This window comes from Megalopta genalis, chromosome 3 (assembly GCF_051020955.1).
Source record: "Megalopta genalis isolate 19385.01 chromosome 3, iyMegGena1_principal, whole genome shotgun sequence".
Taxonomy (NCBI): Eukaryota; Metazoa; Arthropoda; class Insecta; order Hymenoptera; family Halictidae; genus Megalopta; species Megalopta genalis.
This window is the reverse complement of record NC_135015.1, coordinates 33851521-33873444: the sequence shown is the minus strand read 5'-3', so window position 1 is coordinate 33873444 and position 21924 is coordinate 33851521. Positions and strand designations below refer to the sequence as shown.

At 39.9% G+C, this 21924-nt stretch overlaps 5 protein-coding genes across 10 annotated transcripts; 2 read left to right on the top strand and 3 right to left on the bottom strand.

The window, feature by feature from the left end:
• Window positions 1–97: 97 nt before the first annotated feature.
• On the bottom strand, window positions 98–3976 carry abs (ATP-dependent RNA helicase abstrakt). Of its 5 annotated transcripts, none has more exons than XM_033475139.2 (10): window positions 3848–3976; window positions 2462–2735; window positions 2049–2394; window positions 1833–1966; window positions 1600–1756; window positions 1367–1529; window positions 995–1295; window positions 765–914; window positions 505–687; window positions 98–429 (listed from the first exon to the last, which is right to left on the bottom strand). In XM_033475139.2, exons 2-10 carry the CDS (start codon window positions 2718–2720, stop codon window positions 293–295), a joined length of 1830 nt encoding a protein of 609 aa, XP_033331030.1. In that variant the 5' UTR covers window positions 2721–2735; window positions 3848–3976; the 3' UTR covers window positions 98–292. The 5 variants fall into 5 exon arrangements, with proteins under 5 accessions (XP_033331030.1, XP_033331028.1, XP_033331026.1 ...); XM_033475137.2 differs by lacking the exon at window positions 3848–3976 and adding an exon at window positions 3133–3298; XM_033475135.2 differs by lacking the exon at window positions 3848–3976 and adding an exon at window positions 3128–3293.
• Window positions 3977–4069: 93 nt separating this feature from the next.
• On the top strand, window positions 4070–11270 carry LOC117223029 (uncharacterized). Its single transcript, XM_033475133.2, has 12 exons — window positions 4070–4259; window positions 4522–4783; window positions 6784–6997; window positions 7224–7454; window positions 7545–7676; window positions 7755–7954; window positions 8016–8139; window positions 8202–8308; window positions 9190–9368; window positions 9449–9906; window positions 10100–10852; window positions 10983–11270. Exons 1-12 carry the CDS (start codon window positions 4112–4114, stop codon window positions 11109–11111), a joined length of 2937 nt encoding a protein of 978 aa, XP_033331024.2. The 5' UTR covers window positions 4070–4111; the 3' UTR covers window positions 11112–11270.
• LOC117223035 (uncharacterized) lies at window positions 4326–6528 on the bottom strand. 2 transcript variants are annotated; one of them, XM_033475147.2, is made up of 8 exons: window positions 6341–6528; window positions 5962–6205; window positions 5690–5885; window positions 5489–5616; window positions 5243–5425; window positions 5004–5173; window positions 4795–4928; window positions 4326–4656 (listed from the first exon to the last, which is right to left on the bottom strand). In XM_033475147.2, the coding sequence occupies exons 1-7, from the start codon at window positions 6352–6354 to the stop codon at window positions 4796–4798; spliced, it is 1068 nt and encodes a 355-aa protein (XP_033331038.1). In that variant the 5' UTR covers window positions 6355–6528; the 3' UTR covers window positions 4326–4656; window position 4795. The 2 variants fall into 2 exon arrangements, with proteins under 2 accessions (XP_033331038.1, XP_033331037.1); XM_033475146.2 differs by lacking the exon at window positions 4326–4656 and having other exon boundaries at window positions 4770–4928.
• On the bottom strand, window positions 11210–21783 carry LOC117223048 (uncharacterized). Its single transcript, XM_076520688.1, has 24 exons — window positions 21429–21783; window positions 20974–21229; window positions 20565–20772; window positions 20252–20488; window positions 20049–20180; window positions 19673–19875; window positions 19473–19593; window positions 19280–19397; window positions 17788–17928; window positions 16892–17132; window positions 15666–15873; window positions 15352–15588; window positions 15149–15280; window positions 14768–14970; window positions 14581–14686; window positions 14401–14506; window positions 13384–13527; window positions 12929–13184; window positions 12567–12774; window positions 12254–12490; window positions 12051–12182; window positions 11725–11927; window positions 11525–11645; window positions 11210–11449 (listed from the first exon to the last, which is right to left on the bottom strand). The coding sequence occupies exons 1-24, from the start codon at window positions 21634–21636 to the stop codon at window positions 11312–11314; spliced, it is 4296 nt and encodes a 1431-aa protein (XP_076376803.1). The 5' UTR covers window positions 21637–21783; the 3' UTR covers window positions 11210–11311.
• LOC117223037 (uncharacterized) lies at window positions 13183–19216 on the top strand. The gene is made up of 5 exons (XM_076520687.1): window positions 13183–13871; window positions 13961–14058; window positions 14134–14283; window positions 18465–18949; window positions 19056–19216. Exons 1-4 carry the CDS (start codon window positions 13818–13820, stop codon window positions 18565–18567), a joined length of 405 nt encoding a protein of 134 aa, XP_076376802.1. The 5' UTR covers window positions 13183–13817; the 3' UTR covers window positions 18568–18949; window positions 19056–19216.
• Window positions 21784–21924: the final 141 nt, after the last annotated feature.

Genomic DNA, 21924 nt, shown 5'->3' with positions numbered 1-21924 from the left:
ATTTTACTGGGAAATAGCCTTCCTATTTTACTATCAAACGTGTACCGATGCCGGAAACATAAACGCATCACTTGTAAAACATTGGAAAAGTCAGAAATTGGAAAAGCTCAATTTACATTTTATTCGCTTAAAAGTTAAATTTTAAAAACAGTACGAAATTATTTACATGTATTTGTCAAAATTTTTCTAGCCCTTTCTTTAAGTTGGGGAACTTCGGTCACAAATCTTATGGAGTTTAAACAGTGTACATTTGCATAAAGAAAGAGCTAGAGACAACATATATATAATATGTTTAATAGTCGGCTGCGTTGCTGGCCAAGTAGTCTCTGCGTCCAATGTTGGATGCCTGTTTGTTTTGAATTGCCTCCAGCTTCGGACACTCCGTAATTCTGTGCCCAAGACCACCGCAATAACTGCAACCACGTTCGTCTAAAACATAATACAATTTATTAGTTCATTATTTATTCATTAAGTGTAAAAATAACTGAACGCAAAGAATTTTACCTCCCAAGTTGAGGTACTTCTCGTTCTCGGAACAGAGCTCCAACAGGAAAGGTGGAACCTTCTGCTTTGCCTCCATGAGCAAATGTTTCAAATCCAACAACACAGATTCATCATTCGCTTTATTTATGAAAGTAGTTGCTATACCCGTACGCCCGGAACGACCAGTTCTTCCAATTCTGTGCACTATAATTTACATGACATAAGATTCATTTGGTTAACTATTATTCCTTTCATATACCCATGTATGTATAATAATGTACCATAATTTTCCACGTCGTCAGGCATATCATAATTGATTACGTGTTGCACATCAGCGAAATCAAGACCTTTGGATGCAACGTCCGTTGCAACCAGCACGTCTTTTCGACCTCCGCGGAAAGCCTCCACGGACCGTGATCTTTCTTCTTGATCTGTGAAAGAGGCGAAAGTTAAAAATCTTTCAAAATTCACAGACCACCGAGACTTAGGAATTATTAAACAGTCCCCACACCTTTTCCGCCGTGTATTGCCACCGCTTCAACACCCTTCAACAATAAATATTCGTGAATAGCGTCTACATCTTGTTTCTTTTCAGCAAATATTAACACCGGTGGTGGAGTTTTTTGCAAGCACTCCAAAAGGTACACAATTTTAGCTTCTTGTTTAACATATTCCACTTCCTGAATGACGTTCATTGACGCTGCACCAGCACGACCTACGTTGATAGTAACGGGTTTCACCAAAGCGGATCGTGCGAAATTTTGGATCTTCTTTGGCATGGTCGCGGAAAATAGTAACGTTTGCCTTTGCCCCTAAAAGTATACCAATTGTTAACATATAGACATAGGGAGATGTTGCAAGCATCGCATTGCAAAATGATTACCCTGAAGAATGAAAAAATCGTTCGCACGTCCTCCTCAAAACCCATATCGATCATGCGATCCGCTTCATCCATGCATAAGTAACGACACACGCTCAACTTCACCATTTTCTTGTCCAGCATGTCCATTAACCGTCCAGGAGTGGCTACCATAATATGTACACCTCTGCAAATAAGAGAGTCGCATTATATAGGCGCAAAGCGATAGGTAAAATATTTCAAGATAATTTACATACTTATTAATAACTTCTAAGGACTCTGATACAGGCACGCCGCCAATAGCTAAGCAGCTGCGAATTTCGGGGCAGCCAGCTTGGCGTAAACTATTTGTATAGTGTCTAATAATATCATAGGTTTGTTTTGCTAATTCTCGCGACGGACAGATGATTAAACCTGTAAGACAAAAACGAACATAAATTTTACATCTCGCAGTCAAATCTCATTCAGTGAACAAGATGAAAATATTCACCATATGGCCCTTCATTTCTTATAAACGGCATGGCTACTTCCTGCTCCAAACAGAACATTATAATTGGTAATACGAATACCAAGGTTTTTCCACTACCAGTGAACGCAATACCAATCATATCGCGACCAGATAATCTATAAAATTGGAAAAATAAAATTAAGATAGTATTCTATCTAATTAAAAAAAAATGTTGATGCATGATGAGAATAAACTAACACTGTAGGTATTCCTTGCACTTGAATCGGTGTGGGTTTAACAATGCCCTTCTGTTCTAAACCATTCAGAATCCCTCTATGAAATTTCATCTCCTTGAAACTTTTTAGGGGTGGTGGAACATCATCTCCTTCCACTAAAATTCTAAGCTTCCTTCTGAGTCTTTCGTGCCTCAATTCCCCAAGAGCCAGTATTGCTCTCGGAGGTCTCCAACTGGTTTTTATCGGATCTTCATACTGAATGCCCTTTGCCAATTCAGCCACACCCATTAAAGCCTTATTTTCTGCTACACTTTCCAGGATCTTCTCTTCCTCTTTCAACTGCTTCTCCATAGCACTCTCTTTCTTGGCTAAATATTTCATTAATTAATTAAGATTTAAGCACGATTTCTCTAGCAAATAGTCATAAATATATACCTTCTGCTAGTTTCTTTAACTCTGTATGTTGATCTAATAAAGAAATATTTGACTTCCTCCCCCATACTTGGCCATCATCATCATCCGCGTCATCTTTCTCATTTTCACTGCTACTTTTCCCAATGATGCCAGCGGCAGCTTCATCTTTGAGCTGCCCGAGCTTGCCAAGTTTGGCCAATCGCTGCTTTTTACGTTCCTTAACTGGTACATAAGGTTCGTAATCATCCTCACCTTCCAAAGGACTATTATCTCTCTTCATTTTTCTGTTAGATCTCTATATGGGAAAACAAATTAATGAAATAAATATAGTTCAACTGCTGTCTATTTACAGTAGAAAATTTATACATTGAATCGGTGAACTGACATTGTGAATTTGTTGACGAATATTTAGTAGTCAACAATATATTCAAATAATATATATTTTTATATCCACATTTAGCTTTTCTTGTTCATTTTCAAATATTGATAACTAGTAAAACCTGTATGTAATTCATAGCAAAGTTACACCTTCCGGAACTAGGTAGTTTGTTTAAAGTGTATCGTATTGCAATATTACAATTATTAATCACTTTTCATAAATTGGAAATTTAATCACTGACTAAAACTTCATCACTGTATGAAAATCAATTTAAAAGCTAACAACACGTCTTGTAAATACAGTCATACCTCACCGATACATATTTTTATTGCATTCGATTCGATAATCGACGCTATGATGAATCGAACACAATTGTTCGAGTCGAAATATTTCAATTTTCCTTAGCGAAAATGCAATCCACGGCTTTTTTACGAATTATTAACGAAAAACAATGATCAATAAGACACAAGCTCGGTTGGCGCGAGGTGGTACAGCCAACGAGCGCACGAAATCCAGTTCCGCTCATTGGCTCGGCCATCTCGCGCCAGCTGATCTCGCCTTTCAGTGGTTACTGTTTTCCGTTAGTAACTCATAAAAAAACTGCAGTTTGCATTTTCCCTAAGGAAAAAGTTCGTTCAAATGATCTCAGAAACCCTCCATTTCTGGATTACGAGACATTTTTGGGATATCCTGTAGATCGATTAACAGCCTGATTCGATTCTCGATAGTTCAGTGAATCGAATGAAATTAGTTGAATCGAGTTATACATATTACTAATTTCAAATTTTTTATCATCAAGTGATCAACAGTCTAATTAAAAACAGAAACGAAGTAACAGAATTCTTTTAAATGGAATTTGTATTGCTATTTACTATTTTGTAAAACAACTGTTCGGTTTTGAACAATATGCGCACGAGTCAGAACAAGCACGAACTAGAGAACGATAAAATATTTGTCAATCAAATAGATCATAAGTAAATATAGTAACAGATACAAAATTACATATAGCGATATTTCAATGTACGTACCTTCGTAAGCTTCGTAAATACCGTATGTTACATATACATATACTCAATCATTTGATTGGATCTTATCACAAACAATACGTAGTAGCATAGTACATATGTACATACTGATTATATGTACGTTTTGAGCCGTCGTACGATGTTCATGATATGGTTATCTGAGTATTTCTTATTGTACAAATACTAGTTATAAGCATTTTATGCCCGAACATCGACCGTAAGCCTTTCTGCAGTCTTTTTCTTTGTTGGGAATCATCAAGACGAACAATGATTAACGGACCAAAGATTATTATTGTCGGAGCCGGGGCTGCAGGATTTGCGGCAGCGGCTAGGTTGCTGGAAAAAGGTTTAGAAAACATAACAATTTTGGAAGGAAAAGATCGAATTGGTGGCAGAATACACACAGTAGATTTTTGTAAGTTACACGTTTATGTTTACTTATATTAAAAAGGTATATTAATTAAGATATGCAACTTCGAAATCTTGAAAGAAACAGGTGGATCTGTTATTTATTTTCGTATAAACGTAATAACCAAAAGATCACAAATCTTATAGAGAAAATTGAACAAAGTTTCAGCTCTTCCTTATTTTTTAAAGTTCTTATTATTTAATTATACACTGTAAATTGTTGCCTACCAGCATAGGTAGTGAAGAAAATTATTTAAATACTTTTTCAGCTGACAATGTTGTAGAATTAGGAGCACAATGGGTTCATGGTGAGAAGGAAAATGTTGTTTTTGACCTCGCATCTCCAGAAAACTTGTTGGATTCGTCAAAGTGCTTTAATGATTTCAATGCCCATGTTTTTGTTACTGCAAAAGGTATAATATTACCACAGGAAGAAGGTTCGGAGGTATTCAAGATATATCATGATATTTCTGAGAATATAACGGAGGAAATAAACAATGCAAATTCATATGGGGAATATTTTATAAAACAGTGAGTAATACTTTATTTTGTTCGCTTTTGTAAAAGAATATTATCCATAAATGTATCAATGTAGCTCTCTTTGAACCATGCTTGTAGAATTGGATGCATGTTTGCATTTAGAATTGTGTGAACTTCTTTATCAGGTACTATGCATCTGAAAAGTAACATACTTATCATATCTGCAATAATCCATGTATCAGTTAAAAATTAAGAACACTGAAAGGCATACCTCACACGAAAATTGGTGCATTCATTATTTGAATATTCATTCTGCATTAAGGAATATATATATTTCAGGTATTTGCTATCTAATTTATTTCGATCTTCACTGTACATCTTTGTAGGATTGCGTATCCTCTCCAAGTATCCTTTGGTCAGAATTGGTATGATAAAATTCACCTGGATATAATTAAAGCAATTTAGTAATTTGATGAGTATTTCAATTACACATAAATAGAGTTACTTCACTTGACTGAAAGAGTCGTTTATGAATTCTTCTGCTTTACTGTATACATGATTTTCTTGTTCTTGAAGGATGAGTACTCCAATCTTAGACTTATGAGATCTAAATACTTTTGATATATATTGTGCTGTTGCTTGACCATCGTCAGCAAATGTTAACATAACTATGCATCCATATGATTGTTTAATCTGTTGAAAAAACAGTTCGATATTTCTAACTGCACTTAAATTATCAGAAGAGAATTTTTATACCTTCGGTAATGTATTTTGAGGAAGTCGTTCAGAATTAACTGTTCTAGTTTGCTTCTCTTGTATACTTTCCAATGGTGTTAAAATTAAAGGAGCTCTTGGAATACTTTTAGGCCTCAGTATGGTGGAATCTACATGAATATTTTTGTAAGTCGTACAGGGAAAGTGATATTGTTTATACTTTGGAAACAATTTTTAATGTACCAGAAACTGGAGGTTCTTGTTGAATAGCATTCAGCAAGTTAAAAATGTTGTCTTTTATCTGATAGATCACATCAAACCGATGCATTCTCTGCAAGGCACTCAGGATCTTGTCTATAGTTGCTCCACCATGTTGCACATAAGTTAGCAGTACATAAAAAGCAGGGTCCTCTGGGCCTTTGAACTCATAATCTATGCACTGCACGAAAACACATCATTATATAACAACTATAATACATTTTAAATACACACATTAGCATTGTACAATTGCATACACGTATTTGTTCCATTGTTAGGCCCATATGCCCTGCAAATTCCTGCCAGCCATTGTACGCTTTCCCTGTGCCAGTAGAGCTCAATAATGAGCATAACTGTCGCAACGTTGGTTTTCCAATGTGATCAAACAAGTAGGATGCATGGATTTGGGAAGTTGCTCTTTGGATACTTAATGCAATAGCGTCCAAATTTGGAGGACCATCAACTTCATTCCTCAATCTTTCTAATTCCGGATCGACATTTCTGGAATCGTATATCAATATTGCAAATACAGAGCTTATCCGTGTTTTTAAACGATATTCTTATTTATATTTTTATGGAACTTTTTATCTATATCTGAGGTGTAATATCGGATTAGGAATTAAGACAGGGTCTTACCTTTTGGCAAACATGATAAAATACTTTGATACTATTTTTCTTAGAATATAACGCGACACTGCACCCGTATTATAATAAAAAACATAATATCATATATACCATATGTTCTAAGAAACTACGAGTTTCATTTCACGCCTATAAACACAAGCATCTTTAATTAGCTTGACAATCTAGTTGTAACAAATATACCATGGCTTCCCCACCACTATTTACGTCAAGGTCGATGACATAACGTGTGCTGCGGTTTTGCCGCTGGTATACAAAATCTGCAAAACTCGGCGTTTAATCCAACATAAAGATGCAACATTTTTTTAAATTTACGTTTAAAATTTCAGGGACAAAAAATTGCAAAATATTCTGACCATTCTAATTAGATAAAAATGAAAATAATTGATGTATTATTTAAATACAATTCAATTAATAAGGTGACTCTTTTATTTCAGATTTTACAAAAAATTCGAAAAAAATCCATTCACTACCCGAGACAGAGCTGAGCAGCTTTTGGATTGGATGCAGAAATTTGATAATTCAATTCAGTGCAGCGATTCTTGGTTCGACGTTTCTGCAAAGGGAATCAAAGAGTACTGGACATGCGAGGGAGATCTTTTACTTAATTGGAAACACCGCGGCTACAAGACTCTATTCGATTTATTATCTGTAGGTCTTATTTTTGGAAATTTTAATTATCATTAAGACGTAAATATCTCGGAATTAAATGGCCAGAACGATGCCCATAAAAAAAATTCTTTTCACCATTATACGTCGCCCTTAGAATAGTATGATTTTGTCTTGAGAACTTTTTTATATAACAACAAATAAGACAGATGTTTAAATAATTCTACTTAGATGAAACATCTTATATATTTTACTGATTTTTCCACAGAGACTATCCAACACAAAACATGTACTGCCCATAATGGAGAAAGTAGAATTGAACAAGAACGTTTCAAACATTGATTATACATCGAGTAACAACATAATCGTAAAGACAAAGGATGGCTCAAAGTACGCAGCATCTCACGTAATATTTACACCTTCTCTTGGAGTTTTGAAAGAGAAGTATGCTACAATGTTCACACCGAGTTTGCCCGAGTCTAAGCAACAAGCTATAAAGGCACGGTAAAAATGTGGCTTTAGTTAGTAATATTACAATATCTGTACATTATACATTTAACATGAAATTAAAACGGGATACATTGTTTAGGGTTTAAACATTGGTACCGTGAACAAAATTTTTCTAGAATTTCCGCACAAATGGTGGCCAGAGGATTGTGCTGGTTTTAGCCTAATATGGTCGAAGGAAGACAAGAAAGAGTTTCTCGAGTCTCATGGACAAGTAAAGTTGCATTTAATGTAACTGTGTGCATATTACTATTGTTCTTTAGGTGTATTAAATCTTTGATATGTGACATAGGGCTGCGAATGGCTATGCGATGTTTTTGCATTTGTCGCGGTAGATTATCAGCCGCGAATATTGTCCACATGGATCTTTGGCAAATACGCGAGACACATGGAACTGCTGTCTGATGAAGAAGTGTCCGAAGGATTGTGGCTTTTGTTAAAAACATTTTTAAGTGGGACACATAATATCCCAAGATTTGAGAAAATGATAAGGTAATAATTTATAACATATTGTTAATACGGGATCATTGGTACAGTTACTTATGATTTATAGGTCATCATGGTATACCGATGAACATTTCCGTGGGTGCTATACTTTTAGAAGTATTACAACCGAAAAGTTAAACGTAGGTGCCAAAGATTTAGCGATTCCGATATTCTCAGCCGATGGCAAACCTGTACGTATCCATGATTCTGTACTCAAAGAAAGTCGTTAATCGAGTATCATAATCGTTTCTAGAGCATTTTATTCGCTGGAGAAGCAACGCACGACCATTATTATTCTACCGTGCACGGGGCGATTGAAACAGGACTCAGGGAAGCAGAGAGAATAATCGACTTCCACAGGTAAATTCGAAATTCTTTTAATTATCAATTAATGTGTAAGGCTTATTCAGAATCACTAGTTGTTGAGTAGACTAGTACAGATTTCTCGATCACCCGTTCTAGCTGTGATAAAGGATTTTTAATTGCAAGTAATGATTCAACGGATGATTAAACGATAAATAGCTCCAAGGTAATGTCCCTGTGCATTGTCACTCCATTCGTAGAATTAGTTTGATCATCCTAATTTTCATTATGCGTTAATTTGCAAATCATCTTTTATCACATACAATTCAGTTTGCTTTACGGTATAGGGTTCACACATTCTGTACCATTAACATACTGTATACTATCATCATCAGCTGTCATCTGTAATTAATTAATCTTTAATTTTCTTTATTAACAAGACGTGATGTTGTTATTGATTAGCTTGCTTTTTCTCAGGCGATTAAAGTCACAGCTCTAGCCAGAACCACATGTCTCTTCATAAAGGATGATGGTAAACTATATACTCACTCGATGCTTTCCAACATCCGAACAAGGGTCAATGGCTTCTTATACATGCACTTTTTATATTTTCCAATAAACAGCGTTAGGTCGTGAGTGAACTCTTTCGACGTGCCAAATTCTTTATTATGACATCTTCATTTTATTTTGGTAGGGGATTTAACTTGAAACGAGTCTTTATTAAAAATATATGGACTGATGTACTTTCTATTACTATCTTCTTATTGTTTTTGTAAGCTATTATACTGTATATATATATATATATATATATACATACATACGTATACATATATGTATGTATGTATGTATATACACATATTTAACAATATTTATTTAACAAACCTATACACAATAGCAATCAAATGTTAATAAAAAACATCACAATTCAAATCATGTAGAACGTGTGGTTGGTTAAAGCAAGTAGTAAACAGCTTCGATAAAATGGGAAGGATATTCAATACTGAAAACGAAATAACAGAAAGAACGAAAGTTGTGATAGTAGGCGCGGGAATAGCGGGATTGGCAGCTGCGAGAACGTTAGAAGACGCGAATTTCAAGGATTATCTGCTACTCGAAGGTAAGTAAATGTATGTATTTAACCCTTTTAGTATAAATTAAGTAATCATGATAAGATGGTCAAGAGAGTTTATTTCGCAGCTGATTGTGAGATTGGTGGTCGAATACGAACAATACCATGGAACGAGAATTGGATAGAATGTGGCGCCCAGTTTTTACATGGCGATCAGAGCCCATTGGCAAAACTATGCTACGAAAATGACCTAATCTCCGACATCGACTTCAGAGACGGCCAGGGCATGTTCATGCGCAGCAACGGTGTTAACGTAGACACAGTCATGGTAGAAGAAATATGCGATCTTGTTCAGATAACCCTAGAAGACTGTGAGAACGAAACGAAATACTTACAGGATGATTCTGAGAGTTTAGGTAAGGTCCTCAAGAACGCGTTGAAGGACCATTTACAGCGGAGGAACGATTCTCCAGCTGTAGCTAGCATAAAGGAGGAACTGATGGATTGGAATCTCAGATTTCTTGTGATAGATAATGCATGTCCAACACTGGATGATTTGTCCACCAAATACTGGAGCAAATTTAAGGTGAATACTGAACTGCGAATTTGTGTGCAAGATCAAAATTTGTGATGAATGCATAAAATCTGCGGTCCAGTGAACACTGCGTTTCTTCGCCTCGCCTGTTAGTTGATTCTATTAAGTGTGTTGTAATGTTAAATATAATATATTATAAACTAAATATTGAATCAAATATTAAACTAAACCCTGTCTTTTGTAGTTTGTTGGTGGTTCTGAGAATCTCCTGTTTAGAAATGGATACCACACCTTGACAAAAATTATCGTAAGCGGCATACGTAAAAAGAATCTACGACTGAACACTACTGTGGAAGCTATTGAGTGGCATCGAGTGATCGATAAAGATCTTGAGGCACCTGTTATATTGAAGTTATCCGACAATACTCGGATCCTCTGCAACTGCGTGATAGTCACTAGTTCATTAGGTTACCTGAAGGATAATTACAAGACCATGTTCACGCCAGCATTACCGCAATCAATAAGTCAGGCGATCGAGTATCTCGGATTCGGTTTGATTAACAAAGTCTTCCTAGACTTTGGCAAAGCTTGGTGGCACGATGGCACAAAAGGATTCCAATTCCTTTGGCCGGAGAGGAAGCCTGAAACTTTGAAGATTACAACAGAAACCTCGTGGACCAGAGATCTGACCGGATTCGATGTTCTTCCTGACCGAGAAGGTGTTCTTTTAGGTTGGGTGGGTGGCCATGGGGCTTACATCATTGAAACATTGAGCGAGCAACAAGTAGCAGCCGATTGCGAAAATTTACTCAAACAGTTTCTAAGTCTCGCCTCGATACCACATGTGAAGAAATGTGTCAGGACAAAATGGAACTCGAATCCGTACGCTAGAGGTAGCTACAGCCATATCCCAACTAGGTGCAACGATATAGGAATAACACCGGCTGCATTGGCCGAGCCAATATGGAGTAAAATCTCAGGCAATCGCAACAGTAAGGTAAGCGACCTGTTGCATGATTACGTGGAGATGTATATTTAGGGTATAATATATATAATAATAATAATATAATATAATAATATATATAATAATATAATAATAATAAAGTATAATATTATTTTGATCTTAGGCCATGCCTACAGTGATGCTAGCTGGCGAAGCGACCAGCGACAACTACTTTTCAACGACACACGGCGCCTTCGATACCGGCGTGAAGCAAGCTCAAATTTTTCTACGCCACCACGTATTCAGAAATTGATCTAGAATACATGCAACATGTTCCTTGTACTATATGTATACGCGCACAGCTATAGCTCAAGAAGGAAAGTTATATTTGATACGGCACAACGGTGCCAATTATTTTGCCAAAACCAAAGATGGCTCGTATATTTGTAAATATAATCAATTACAATAACCATCTGATCATAAAATTATTATTTCTTCTCTTCCGCTTCATTGCTACTTCTTTTCGGTTGTGTTTTCGGTTTTAGAGTACAGATTTATCAATCTGTCAGCCTCTCGCCACCCAGTACCGATAGCACCGTGCACTGTTGCTATATTGTCGTTACTTGAAGCCTCTCCAGCGAATAAAACCACCTGCAACAGAGAAATCAAGCGATGAACAATTAAGTTCGAGTATTTCCGATGCTATCCGCCCCAAATGAAACCCACCGGCTTCCCATTTTTCATGATAGGCACGGCCAATTCCGCATTTCCTACATTTGCTTTAGCCGCCTCTACGCTCGTATAACTATAAATGCCCCGGAAATGTTTATTCTGATGCCATTTGCTTCTGCAAGTAAAAAGAAATGTATATCGCATGCGTGAGATAAGAGCAAAGAAAAATGCTTCGCTAGCCACACAGATGGTACCTTGTCATTGCGACTGGCTTGCTGACGTTGTAAGTCTTCGAGAAGAAGCTATTTAGGATCCACGTGACCTGTTCAAGAACCTCCTCGTCCGTGCGCTCATCGATTAGGCGACCGCCCTTTCCGGAAACCCACAGCTGGAGTAAACGAGGCTTGTGCTCGACGACGTTGAAACCAATTGAGTAAGGCATCCACATCCTTTTCGGCTGAAAAATGCGGTAGGACCTTGTATACAAAAATTGTTTAACACTCTGTGCTCATTGCGACAGATATCTAATAGTTGTTAGCTTTTAGATTGCCTCATAGATCTACTGTAAAATTATACACACGTCCTTCTTAAGTTCTTCTAATTCTTGCTTGGTCCACACAAATTGCATCAGTTTGTTTTTGACACCGTCCTTGTTGTACCAATCATCGTTGAAGGCCACGTGCACTTTACAAGCGTTTCCGTATCCTAGAGTCTAAGCAACGAATCGTGTTCATTAGAAACCTCCATAAATTCTTAACTATCTATCGAGCAAAGAGTAGGTACTTTAATTGCTTTAATCTTCGTTTCCGGAAGTTGAGGATTGAATAGCGTTTCATGGTCAGCCTTCAGCACCCCCAAGGAAGGTGTCATGATCACGTGGTCGGCGGTATACTCCTTACCGTCTTGCGTTGTCAATTTTATCTTACCATCTTCACTCGAATAATCCACTTTGGTCACTTCAGCGTTCAGAATCGTTTTGTTCATTACTGGTAGCTCCTCTTCCGGGTTTGGAATCTTTTTCTGAGGACAGAGTAAACAGCTCAGATTTGTGCATTATGATCATGAAATGAGGGCAGAGTCTGATTAGTATACGGACCATCATTATGTCCAAAATAGTGCTGTAGCCACGTAGCTTCCAATTAACACCCCGATCTCCCTCCGTTGTTTCCTTGTACTCCTGAGCTGCAACGCCATTCCAATCGTCGGCTGGATCGAGGCTCGTCAGCATCAGATTCATGCTCCATAGTAACTGCTCCTGCATCGTGTTGTTCAGTTCCGGGAACTGTGCCAGGCGTTCTAGAACTCTGACGAAACAAATTAATCGTTGAAGGCGATCGTGAAGCGTTCCGTGTAGATTTAGAACAGAAGATTCTCTTGCAAAATCATGTAGTGTCGTTCCAAAGTCTTCTGCCCTTTATCGCACCATGTTCTACCGTTTGAAAAATCCTTATACTGTACCTATCTTTCACGCATTCGCCAAACGAAGCGTTGCAGTTCTTCATGGTTGCATCGGATGTTGTCTCTATGTACTCTATAAAAATCTTTAGGATGTTCTCCACGAGATCGGTGGCCAATCGTTCTCCATTAGACGCGAACATCTCGAACTTGTAAGGGTCCGAATGGTCTGTAAGGTTCAACGGGGCTGCCATGTCGTACGCCACATTCCCCACGTCCCCATGGATCCATTGGGCCCCTTCATCGATCACGTATTCATCTACGAAGGTACGAAAGCATTTATTCCTCATGGTTCTCGGAGGCGATCCAGAATTTCAAGATCATCCTTAACGGTAATAAAACTATATAGTTCCACATAAAGAAACATCGATGACCTTGAAATCTTGTAAAAAGAGTGCTTAGGAAAAATGTTCTGCTTGCCACAATGCTTTATCGTTCGCGACCTGCGTAAAACTCACCGAATTTAATGGTCTTTACTCGGCCTCCAATTCTATCCTCTGCCTCTAGGACAAGAACATCCTCGATGCCGTTCTGCAGCAGCTTCGATGCAGCTGCGATTCCCGATGCACCCGCACCAACGATCACCACCCTCGGCGATCCTGTTATGGCCAGACTCCTAATGCTTGCGATTAGGGCGAAAAAAGTCAAGATCGCAAATCGGTACATCCTCGTGAATCCGTTCAGACTGGCTCTGAACGCGCACGTTTATCGGTGGGATTGAATGGATAAAGTGGTTTCACACGATAACCCTTCTTATATACAGTTCGAGTTATTATGCGAATTGTGATTTGTCTCTGTGTTAGGGATTAGAGCAATTGGTGGTAGTACAGACCGTATCACCAGCCTGCGGAGACAGATAATCAAAGTCGAATTCAATTGCATAATTACATCAATGGATCATAAGGTCGAGGATAGATCGGTAACTACGAGCAAAATGCAATCATCGGTAATACGAATAAGCAAACGAATGGCAAATAATGATCTTCTTTCTTAATTTATACGCGATAGTGTTTACATCAATTTCTCTATTTACAGCAGCGTCGGGGGAGGAAAAATATTGTTGCTCGACCCTTAGAAAAATTCCTCTTCCAGCAGGCGGGTAACGATTGCAATTTCGCTGACGTGGTGTCGACGTGAGATAACACAGGATCTGCTTGCCTATACGAAGTAATATACTTTATTTACAAATATAATCTCGAAACTTGCAGGAACTTGATGTCGCAATTTGAAGCATTCGAAATTCCTAGAACAAAACCCGGACGTGGATTTTCACCTGAGAATAGTATAAGGAAGCACGCCCACGACCCAAACACTGAAAAGGTGATGCATTCGATTATCATTGTCCGCGAAAAAGTCAGGTAAATTATCTAAATGTTAACAGTTGCATGCACGCTTCTTATTCTGATTTGCATGGCTCGGCTTTGTAAAGAGTTCTCAACATGCGTGTAATACTCATTTTGCGGTTGCGGTTCCTGAATATAGATTTATCAATCTATCAGCCTCGCGCCACCCAGTGCCGATAGCACCGTGCACTGTTGCAATATTGTCGCAATCTGAAGCCTCACCAGCGAATAAAACCACCTGCAATATAGAAATAAAATGGTAAACCATCGAGTTCGGGTGTTCCTGTAGCTGTTCGACCAAGAGAAACCCACCGGTTTCCCATTTTTTATGATAGGCTCGCCCAATGACTCGCACACCCCGTCTATATATATATAGCTGTACGCGCCTCGAAAGTGCTTATTCTGATTCCATTTGCTTCTGCAAGTAAAAAGAAACGTATATCGCATGTGTGAGATAAGAGCAAAGAAAAATGCTTCGCCAGCCACACAGATGGGGTACCTTGTCATTGCGATGGGATTGCTGACGTTATAAGTCTTCGAGAAGAAGTTATTCAGGATCTCCGTAATCTGCTGAAGAACCTCCTCGTCCGTGCGCTCTTCGATTAGGCGACCAGCCTCTCCGGGGACCCATAGCATCAGTAAACGAGGCTTGTGCTCAACGAAGCGGAACGTCCTTGCGTAAGACATCCACTTTCTTTTTGGCTGAAAAATTTCATAGGACCTTGTGTACAAAAAATCTTGAATACTCTGCGCATACCGGGACCAAATATCTAATAGTTTTGTTAAAATTGAAAATTAATAAGTGAGGTATTTTCCGCTATCGTAGATAGCTTGATCAATTTTAGATAGCTTCGTAGATCTGTTGTTATATTAGACATACGTCGTTCCATAATTCTTCTAATTCCTGCTGGGACCACCTAAGTTGCAGCAGCTTGTTTTTGACACCCTCCTTGTTATACCAATCGTCGTTGAAGGCCAAGTGCACTTTACAAATGTTATCGTATGCTGAATACTAAGCAACGAATTGTGTTCATTAGAAACCTCCATAAATTCTGAACTATCTATCGAGCAAATAGTAGATACTTTAATTCCTCTCATCTTCGATTCCGGAAGTAGGGGGTTGAATAGCGTTCTAAAGTTATTCTGTAGCACCCCCAGGGATGTCGTCATGATCACGTGGTCGGCGATATACTCCTTACCGTCTTCCGTTGTCAATTTTACCTTACCATCTTCACGCGAATAATCCACTTTGTTTACTTCGGCGTTCAGAATCGTTTTGTTCAGTATTGGTAGCTCCTCTTTCGGGTCTGGAATCTTTTTCTGAGAAGAGAGTAAACAGTTAACATCTGAGCATTATGACCATGAAACGCGTGCTGGAGTCTGATTAGTATACGGACCATCAGCATGTCTAAAATAGTGCTGTAGCCACCTAACTTCCAGTTGATAAATCGATTTATTTCTTCTACTCTCACGTACCCCGCCATTGCAATATTATACCATGGGTTGAGTACTTCGGCCTCGTACACTATCTGAAGCATGGTCGGTAGTAACTGCTCTTGCACTGTGCTGTTCAATTCCGGATATTTGGCCAGGCGTTCTTTCATACTGGCAAAACAAATTAAAATCGTTGAGTGCGAACGTTGTTGCGGCCAAGTGGCCAGGATTTATGGCAGGGGCCATGCGCTTGGGTACCCCGACGGTATGGGTCTCTCTTTGGCCGTTCCCGGGCACGTGCGGCCCCGCCATAACGTCTCCTGGTCCTTGATTACGGTCCAGTCAATTACGGTTGGGTCTGGCATTGTTTGGGCACGTAGGCCCATCAGCGCGGGATGTTTAGCAGGTGTTAGTTTGCCATTCTCCCTGCTAACTCCCGGCCCACCGTTTTGGGGCAGTCTCACTGTTTCTGGGACTGCAGTGATTGGACCGTAATTCCTTGCCGCCCATCCTAGGTCAAGAGTAGGGAGTAGGGAGGACCGAGGTAATATTAGGGATGGCCCCGGTCCTCTAGTGGGAGTGAAACATCGTCAGAGACACGGTTCGGAATACAAGAAACATTCCGGAGATACACGAGAGTCAGGAGAGACCACAAGGGACTCTAGAGACATCGTGAGAGATACGTGAGACCATAAGGGACTCACGAGATACATAAGAGACTTAGTAATCGGACGGCACACCACGTGCAAAATTCTACAGAGCTGGAAGCTCACAAGGAGCACCAACGAGCATTAACAAACGTGACGCTGCCATTGCGTTCCGAATGCACTCGGAACAAAAGATTCTCATGTATTATAAGCCTGTGGTGCCGTTCCGGAGTCTTCTACCCTTTATTACAGTAATGTCCCTCTAATTGACGCACAGATTGTCCACAGAAATGGACAAATTGGAAAGAGGAGATACGATTGATTCGAGTCTTGCGCCTCGTTTTTATAATTACCGATTCTCAACAACTATAGAAACGGGGCGGAAGGCTCGAATAATCGTGTCTCCTCTTCCCAAATTGTTCATTTTCGTGGACAATCTAAGCGTCAGTTAGGGAGACATTACTGTACTCCGTAATCTTATGTTGGAATAATCTTTGAACGTTCTGATTGCATATTGGATGCTCTTGATTCTTAAATTGTACCTTAATACCATGCATGTCTCATTGGTATCAAGGCAGTAGAATCGCCGGTCCCAATACGCTGTTAAAATCGTTTTCATGATATCCACGAGATGAGCATCTAATTGTTCTCCATGAGAGTTGAAGATCTCGAATTTGTAGAAGTCTGATGTGTTTGTAAAGCCCAACGGGTTTGCCAAATCGTATGCCACGTTCTCCAGGTTTCCAAAAATCCATTGGGCTCCTTCATCAATCAAGTATTCATCTATAAGAGTACAAAAGCATTTATTCCTCGTGGTCCTTGGTGGCGATCCAGAATCTCAAGATCATCTACGTTTTTTTCTAATGCGACGACATATTGTTATCATCACTGCAAATAGTCATCGACTTATTGCCCGCACCAAGATCATGATGAAACAGGTCGTCCATTTTGCCTCGATACGGGCTATCTCGTGACGGTAACAAAACTACATAATTTCACATAAAGAAACATCGATGACCTTGGAATCTTGTAAAAAGTGAGCTTAGAAAAAATGCCCGGCTTGCCACAATGTTTTACCCTTTTTTTTTTTTTTTTTTTTTTTTTGTTTAACATGGGGGAAATCTGCTGGTCAGACACCCCCGTCCCGCCCGAAGGGCGGGGCGGGGGTAGTGCGGGGTTCGACCCGCTAAAACCCCCACGGCGGCCTAGGGCGCTGGCGAGTAGCGGGGGAGCCACGGGAACTCTCAAAGAACACAACCGCGGCTCCCCCTCGCCTGGCCGGCCACCAGGATGGAATGGCGGTGGCCGGCCGCGTCCCGGGGGGGGAAGATTTATACTCCCCCCTTGAATCATCTTGCTTCGGCGGTGCGGGGGACCGCACCCCACACCGCCTCGTCACTCCCAATGTTTTACCCTTCGCGACCTGCGTAACACTCACCGAATTTAATAGTCTTTATTCGACCGCCAATTCTGTCCTCCGCTTCTAGAATAAGGACATCCTCGATGCCGTTCTGCAGCAGCTTCGATGCAGCTGCGATTCCCGATGCACCCGCACCAACGATCACCACCCTCGGCGATCCTTTTATGGCCTGACTCCGAGCGCTTGCGATTAGGACGAAAAAAGTCAAGATCGCAAATCGGTACATCCTCGGTGAATCCGTTCGAACTGACTTTGAACGTGTACGTTTATCGGTAGGATTGAATGTGTTGAATGAATCTGGTTTCACACGATAACCCTTCTTATATACAGTTCGAGCTATTATGCGAATCTTGATTTGTCTCTGTGTTAGGAATTAGAGCAACTGGTGGTAGTACTGTCCGCATTGGCAGCTTGCGGAGGCAGATAATCAAAGCCTAATTCAATTGCATAATTGCATCGATGAATCATAAGGTCGAGGGTAGTTCGGTATTAGTCTTGTATTTTGCAAACAATCACGATTTGCTTTCGAACATTCGGAAGTCAGCATGGACATTCTGATCGATCGCCAGTAACAACGAGCAAAATGAAATCATCGGCTATGCGAATAAGCGGTCGAATGGCGAATCATTTTTCCTCGATGATCTTCTCTCTTAGTTTATACGTGGTATTGTTTACATAAATCTCTCTGTTTACAGCAGCGCGGAAGAGGAAAAAATATTGTTGCTCGACCGATTAGACAATTTCCTCCTCCAGCAAGCGGCTAGCGATTACAATTTTTCCGACTCGGTGCCGATGTGAGATAACACAGGATTGCTTTCGTATACGGAGTAATATACTCTTTATTTATAATTATAATCACCAAACTTGCAAGAGCTTGATGCGCAATTCGAAGCATTTGAAATTCTTGGAACAAGACTCGGACTTTGATTTTCACCTGAGAACAAGACTCATATGGAACTCGATCTGATCCTTATTACAAAGATCTACGGATCTTAGTTGGCAACTAATTAGCCGCTGTTTTAGCACGTGTTTACTCATCGGCGATAGATCGAGATGAATTGAGACGATGGTAGTTTTACGTTTCCGCAAATTGAACTTTTTGACAATTTTCGATGAAATAATATGAGGAAGCACATCTATGACTCAAACACACACACACTGAACAGATGAAAAAACTCAGGTAAATTATCTCGATTTTAATAGTTACATGAACGATTTTGCCGTTGAACAATTCGCATTTTCGTGCTCAGGTCTTATCGTACTAATGTGGATTTATCTTTTTTTAGCATATCGGCAAAAACCCATTTACTGGAGTCAGCTATTTTTCAAGAGTGCACAGCTATAGCTCAAGAAGGAAAGTTATATTTGATACGGTACAGCGGTGCCAATTATTTTACCAAAACCAAAGATGGCTCGTATATTTGCAAATATAATCAATTACAATAACCGTCTGATCATAAAATTATTATTTCTTCTCTTCTACTTTATTGCGACTTCTTTTCGGTTGTGCTTTCAGTTTTAGAGTACAGATTTATCAATCTGTCAGCCTCCCGGAACCCAGTGGCGATAGCACCATGAACTGTTGCCGTATTGTCGCTACTTGTAGCCTCTCCAGCGAATAAAACCACCTGCAACAGAGAAATCAAGCGATGAACAATTAAGTTCGAGTATTTCCGATGCTATCCGCCCCAAATGAAACCCACCGGCTTCCCATTTTTCATGATAGGCTCGACCAAATCTTCGTTCCCTATATCTTCTTTAGCCGCCTCTACGCTAATGTAACTGTAAGTGCCCCGAAAGTGCTTATTCTGATGCCATTTGCTTCTGCAAGTAAAAAGAAACGTATAACGCAGGGATGAGATAAGAGCAGAGAAAAATGCTTCGCTAGCCACGCAGATGGTACCTTGTCATTGCGACTGGCTTGCTCATGTTATAAGTCTCCGAGAAAAAGTTATCTAGCATCCACGTGACCTGTTCGAGAACCTCCTCGTCCGTGCGCTCATCGATTAGGCGGCCGCCCTTCCCGGAGATCCATAGCAGCAGTAAACGAGGCTTGTGCTCGACAATGGTGAACGCCAATGCGTAAGACATCCACGTCTTTTTTGGCTGAAAAATTTAGTAGGACCTTGTATACAAAGAGTCTTTAACACTCTGCGCATACCGGGATAAATATCTAATAATTTTGTTAAAATTGAAAACAGATAAGTGAGGACTTTTCCGCTATCATAGATAGCTTGATCAATTTTAGATGGCCAGGTTTACTGTAATATTATACACACGTCCTTCTTGAATTCTTCCAATTCCTGCTGGGACCACGTAAGTTGCATCAGTTTGTTTTTTAGACCCTCCTTGTTGTACCAATCATCGTTGAAGGCCAGTTGCACTTTACAAGCGTTTCCGTATCCTAGAGTCTAAGCAACGAATCGTGTTCATTAGAAGTTTCCATAAATTCTGAACTATCTATAGAGCAAAGAGTAGGTACTTTAATTGCTTTAATCTTCGTTTCCGGAAGTTGAGGGTTGAATAGCGTTTCATGGTCAGCCTTCAGCACCCCCAAGGAAGGTGTCATGATCACGTGGTCGGCGGTATACTCCTTACCGTCTTGCGTTGTCAACTTTATCTTACCATCTTCACTCGAATAATCCACTTTGGTCACTTCGGCGTTCAGAATCGTTTTGTTCATTACTGGTAGCTCCTCTTCCGGGTTCGGAATCTTTTTCTGAGGACAGAGTAAGCAGCTCAGATTTGTGCATTATGATCATGAAATGAGCGCAGAGTCTAATTAGTATACGGACCATCATTATGTCCAAAATAGTGCTGTAGCCACGTAGCTTCCAGTTGACAAATCGGTCTCCCACATCTATGTCTCCGTACCCTTGAAATGCTATGTCATTCCAGTCATCGGCTGATTCGCTGCCCGTCACCATCAGATTCATGTTCCATAGTAACTGCTCTTGCATTGTGTTGTTCAGTTTCGGTAATTCGGCCAGGCGTTCTTTTATTCTGGCAAAGCAAATTAATCGTTAAGAGCGAACGAGACGCTGCACTGCTTTCTCGAGTAAACTCAGGACAAAAGATCGTCTTGCAAAAGCCTTTGGTGCCATTCCAAAGTCTGCTGTCCTTTATTACACCGTGATCATTTGTTGGAAAAAATCTTTGAACATTCCGAGTACATCTTAGACGCACTTGAACTTTAAATTGTACCTGTCTTTCGTGCATTCGGCAAAGGAAGCGGTGCAGTTATTTACGATATCATCGGGTGTTGATTCCAGATACTCTATCAAAATCTTCGTGATGTTCTCCGCGAGATCGGGGTCCAATCGTTCTCCATTAGACGCGAACATCTCGTACTTGTCAGGACCCGAATGGTCTGTAAGGTTTAACGGGCTCGCCAAATCGTACGCCACATTCCCTATGTCCCCATGGATCCATTGGGCTCCTTCATCGATCACGTATTCATCTACGAAGGTACGAAAGCATTTATTCCTCATGGTTCTCGGAGGCGATCCAGAATTTCAAGATCATCCTCAACGGTAATAAAACTATATAGTTCCACGTAAAGTGACATCGATGACCTTGAAATCTTGTAAAAAGAGTGCTTAGGAAAAATGTTCTGCTTGCCACAATGCTTTATCCTTCGCGACCTGCGTAAAACTCACCGAATTTAATGGTCTTTACTCGGCCTCCAATTCTATCCTCTGCCTCTAGGACAAGGACATCCTCGATGCTGTTCTGCAGCAGCTTCGATGCAGCTGCGATTCCCGATGCACCCGCACCAACGATCACCACCCTCGGCGATCCTGTTATGGCCAGACTCCTAACGCTTGCGATTAGGGCGAAAAAGGTCAAGATCGCAAATCGGTACATCCTCGTGAATCCGTTCAGACTGGCTCTGAACGCGAACGTTTATCGGTGGGATTGAATGGACAATGTGGTTTCACACGATAACCCACTTTATATACGGTCCGAGCTATTATGCGAATCGTGATTTGCTTTTGTGTTAGAGATTAGAGTAATTAGTGGCAGTACCGTCCGCATCAGCAGCTTGTGGAAACAGATAATCAAAGTCGAATGTCAATTGCATATTTATATCAATGGATCGGTATCGGTTCTGTATTTTGTAAACAATCGCTGTTTGGTCTCGGAGATTCCTTT